Here is a 4,039-nt window from a genome sequence, read left to right on the forward strand (position 1 = left end):
CCCTCTCCCTCTCCCTCCCGGTCCCCCGTCTCCCCTCTCCCTCTCCCTCTCCCTCCCGGTCCCCCGTCTCCCCTCTCCCTCTCCCTCTCCCTCCCGGTCCCCCGTCTCCCCTCTCCCTCTCCCTCTCCCTCCCGGTCCCCCGTCTCCCCTCTCCCTCTCCCTCTCCCTCCCGGTCCCCCGTCTCCCCTCCTCCCTCTCCCTCTCCCTCCCGGTCCCCCGTCTCCCCTCTCCCTCTCCCTCTCCCTCCCGGTCCCCCGTCTCCCCTCTCCCTCTCCCTCTCCCTCCCGGTCCCCCGTCTCCCCTCTCCCTCTCCCTCCCGGTCCCCCGTCTCCCCTCCTTCCCTCTCCCTCTCCCTCCCGGTCCCCCGTCTCCCCTCTCCCTCTCCCTCTCCCTCCCGGTCCCCCGTCTCCCCTCTCCCTCTCCCTCTCCCTCCCGGTCCCCCGTCTCCCCTCTCCCTCTCCCTCTCCCTCCCGGTCCCCCGTCTCCCCTCTCCCTCTCCCTCTCCCTCCCGGTCCCCCGTCTCCCCTCTCCCTCTCCCTCTCCCTCCCGGTCCCCCGTCTCCCCTCTCCCTCTCCCTCTCCCTCCCGGTCCCCCGTCTCCCCTCTCCCTCTCCCTCTCCCTCCCGGTCCCCCGTCTCCCCTCTCCCTCTCCCTCTCCCTCCCGGTCCCCCGTCTCCCCTCTCCCTCTCCCTCTCCCTCCCGGTCCCCCGTCTCCCCTCTCCCTCTCCCTCTCCCTCCCGGTCCCCCGTCTCCCCTCTCCCTCTCCCTCTCCCTCCCGGTCCCCCGTCTCCCCTCTCCCTCTCCCTCTCCCTCCCGGTCCCCCGTCTCCCCTCTCCCTCTCCCTCTCCCTCCCGGTCCCCCGTCTCCCCTCTCCCTCTCCCTCTCCCTCCCGGTCCCCCGTCTCCCCTCTCCCTCTCCCTCTCCCTCCCGGTCCCCCGTCTCCCCTCTCCCTCTCCCTCTCCCTCCCGGTCCCCCGTCTCCCCCTCTCCCTCTCCCTCCCGGTCCCCCGTCTCCCCTCTCCCTCTCCCTCTCCCTCCCGGTCCCCCGTCTCCCCTCTCCCTCTCCCTCTCCCTCCCGGTCCCCCGTCTCCCCTCTCCCTCTCCCTCTCCCTCCCGGTCCCCCGTCTCCCCTCTCCCTCTCCCTCTCCCTCCCGGTCCCCCGTCTCCCCTCTCCCTCTCCCTCCCGGTCCCCCGTCTCCCCTCTCCCTCTCCTCCCTCCCGGTCCCCCGTCTCCCCTCTCCCTCTCCCTCCCGGTCCCCCGTCTCCCCTCTCCCTCTCCCTCTCCCTCCCGGTCCCCCGTCTCCCCTCTCCCTCTCCCTCCCGGTCCCCCGTCTCCCCTCTCCCTCTCCCTCTCCCTCCCGGTCCCCCGTCTCCCCTCTCCCTCTCCCTCTCCCTCCCGGTCCCCCGTCTCCCCTCTCCCTCTCCCTCTCCCTCCCGGTCCCCCGTCCTCCCTCTCCCTCCCCTCTCCCCCCTCCCTCCCCCGTCTCCCCTCTCCCTCCTCCCTCTCCCTCCCGGTCCCCCGTCTCCCTCTCCCTCTCCCTCTCCCTCCCGGTCCCCCGTCTCCCCTCTCCCTCTCCCTCTCCCTCTCCCTCCCGGTCCCCCGTCTCCCCTCTCCCTCTCCCTCTCCCTCTCCCTCCCGGTCCCCCGTCTCCCCTCACCCTCTCCCTCTCCCTCTCCCCTCCCGGTCCCCCGTCTCCCCTCTCCCTCTCCCTCTCCCTCTCCCTCCCGGTCCCCCGTCTCCCCTCTCCCTCTCCCTCTCCCTCTCCCTCCCGGTCCCCCGTCTCCCCTCTCCCTCTCCCTCCCGGTCCCCCGTCTCCCCTCTCCCTCTCCCTCCCGGTCCCCCGTCTCCCCTCTCCCTCTCCCTCTCCCTCCCGGTCCCCCGTCTCCCCTCTCCCTCTCCCTCTCCGGTCCCCCGTCTCCCCTCTCCCTCTCCCTCTCCCTCCCGGTCCCCCGTCTCCCCTCTCCCTCTCCCTCTCCCTCTCCCTCCCGGTCCCCCGTCTCCCCTCTCCCTCGCAGCCCCCCTCCCAATCTCCCCCCTCCCTCGTGGCCGTCTCCCCCCCCCCTCCCCCTCGCAGCCCCCCCCCCCGCCCCCCAATCTCCCCTCTCCCTCGCAGTCCCCCTCCAGTCTCTCCCTTCCACCCCCCCCCCACCCCCCTCACCAGCGCCCCCATCTCTTCCTCCCCCCATCCCCCTCGCCAGCGCCCCCATCTCTTCCTCCCCCCACCCCCCTCGCCAGGCCACCGTCTCTCCCCCTCCCCCGTCTCTCGCTGTCCCCCCCTCCCCCACACCCCTCGCCAGGCCACCGTCTCTCCCCCTCCCCCGTCTCCCGCTGTCCCCCCCTCCCCCACACCCCTCGCCAGGCCACCGTCTCTCTCCCTCCCCCGTCTCTCGCTGTCGAGCTCTGCTGTCTGGTTCTGTCTGACCAGGCCTGTGGGTTTCTTTCCCCTCAGACCCGGATGACGCCCTGTTAAAGATGTCGATTACGCAGCAGGAGAGCGCAGGGGGCGGCCTGCCCGATTTCAGCAGCATGTCCGAGGACGAGCAGATCGCCTACGCCATGCAGATGTCCCTGCAGCCCCCAGGTAGGGTGGGCTGGGGAGCTCCGCGTGAGGGGCTGCGGGAAGCACTGGACGAGTTTCCCTGTGGGTTTCTTTTCTTTTAACTCGATCCTTCCTGTCTTTGCTCAGAGTTTGGGAGCCCCGAGGATTTGACCAACGTGGAAACCGGCACGGCCATGGATACGTCTGAGGCTTCTGGCAAGGTAGGTCTGACATCCCCCTCCCCTGGCGACTGGCCCCCTCCCCCATGGGGGACATGCTAACCCTCAGTCCCCCTGGCCAAAAGCAGTTGGAGTTTGCCAGCCTGCTGTCCCCCGTTAGCCGCCGGGGGGGGGGGGATGCGTCTTGCCGTCGGCTCAGCGAGTCCGAGTATAGTCCGAGTCCGGGCGGCACAGTGGTTAGCACTGCTGCTTCACAGCTCCAGGGTCCCGGGTTCGATTCCCGGCTCGGGTCACTGTCTGTGTGGAGTTTGCACATTCTCCTCGTGTCTGCGTGGGTTTCCTCCGGGTGCTCCGGTTTCCTCCCACAGTCCAAAGATGTGCGGGTTAGGCTGATTGGCCAGGTTAAAAATTGCCCCTTAGAGTCCTGGGATGTGTAGGTTAGAGGGATTAGCGGGTAAAATATGTGGGGATAGGGCCTGGGTGGGATTGTGGTCGGTGCAGACTCGATGGGCCGAATGGCCTCCTTCTGCACTGTGGGGTTTCTATGATTTCTATGATATATGTTGGTAGTAGGTGGACGGTTGAACTTTGATCTCTCTCTCTTCTCCCCCCCCCCCCCCCCCTCCTCTGACAGGAGGAGGACAACTATGACGTGATGGAGGATCCAGAGTTTCTGCAGAGTGTGCTGGAGAACCTGCCCGGCGTGGACCCCAACAACGAGGCCATCCGTAACGCCATGGGCTCCCTGCAGTCACAGACCCCCAAGGACAGCAAGCCTGAGAAAGAGGAGGAGAAAAAATAGAGGCTGCCGTCTCTCTGACGCCCCCCCCCCCCCCTCTCCCGCAGCCCCGGGGGGAGGGGAGGGCGGGGTGGGGGAAGGGGGGTACGGTGGACGCAGAGCGCTGCATGTCGCTATTTCCGAGAAGCTGCTTGTATGACGTGGGTTTCCATCGCAAATCTGCGGCAGCGTCGACTGCTGTAAACGCTGCGTGTGGATTATCTTTTTATTTCTCGCCGCCTCGTGTGATGATGACACCGTGTGAAATTTTCTGCTTGTAAAACAGGATGTTAATAAAATTGACAGTAAGGAAAATTCCTCACTCGTTTGTGTGCGTGCTAATGTTGAAGTTTATAAGAACTAGGAACCAGGAGTAGGCCGTCTGGTCCCTCGAGCCTGCTCCGCCATTCAATAAGATCGTGGCTGATCTTTTCGTGGACTCAGCTCCACTTACCCGCCCGCTCCCCTTAATTCCTTCACTGTTCCAAAATCTATCTATCCTTGCCTTAAAAACATTCAACGAGGTAGCCTCAACTGGGCAGGG

General features: G+C 67.2%; 1 protein-coding gene across 1 annotated transcript; it reads left to right on the top strand.

The window, feature by feature from the left end:
- Positions 1-2,452: 2,452 nt before the first annotated feature.
- Positions 2,453-3,813, top strand: LOC144489972 (26S proteasome non-ATPase regulatory subunit 4-like). Its single transcript, XM_078207799.1, has 3 exons — positions 2,453-2,580; positions 2,686-2,759; positions 3,352-3,813. Exons 1-3 carry the CDS (start codon positions 2,472-2,474, stop codon positions 3,517-3,519), a joined length of 351 nt encoding a protein of 116 aa, XP_078063925.1. The 5' UTR covers positions 2,453-2,471; the 3' UTR covers positions 3,520-3,813.
- The last annotated feature ends 226 nt before the right edge of the window (positions 3,814-4,039 follow it).

The sequence above is a fragment of the Mustelus asterias genome, unplaced genomic scaffold (assembly GCF_964213995.1).
Source record: "Mustelus asterias unplaced genomic scaffold, sMusAst1.hap1.1 HAP1_SCAFFOLD_2728, whole genome shotgun sequence".
Classification (NCBI taxonomy): Eukaryota; Metazoa; Chordata; class Chondrichthyes; order Carcharhiniformes; family Triakidae; genus Mustelus; species Mustelus asterias.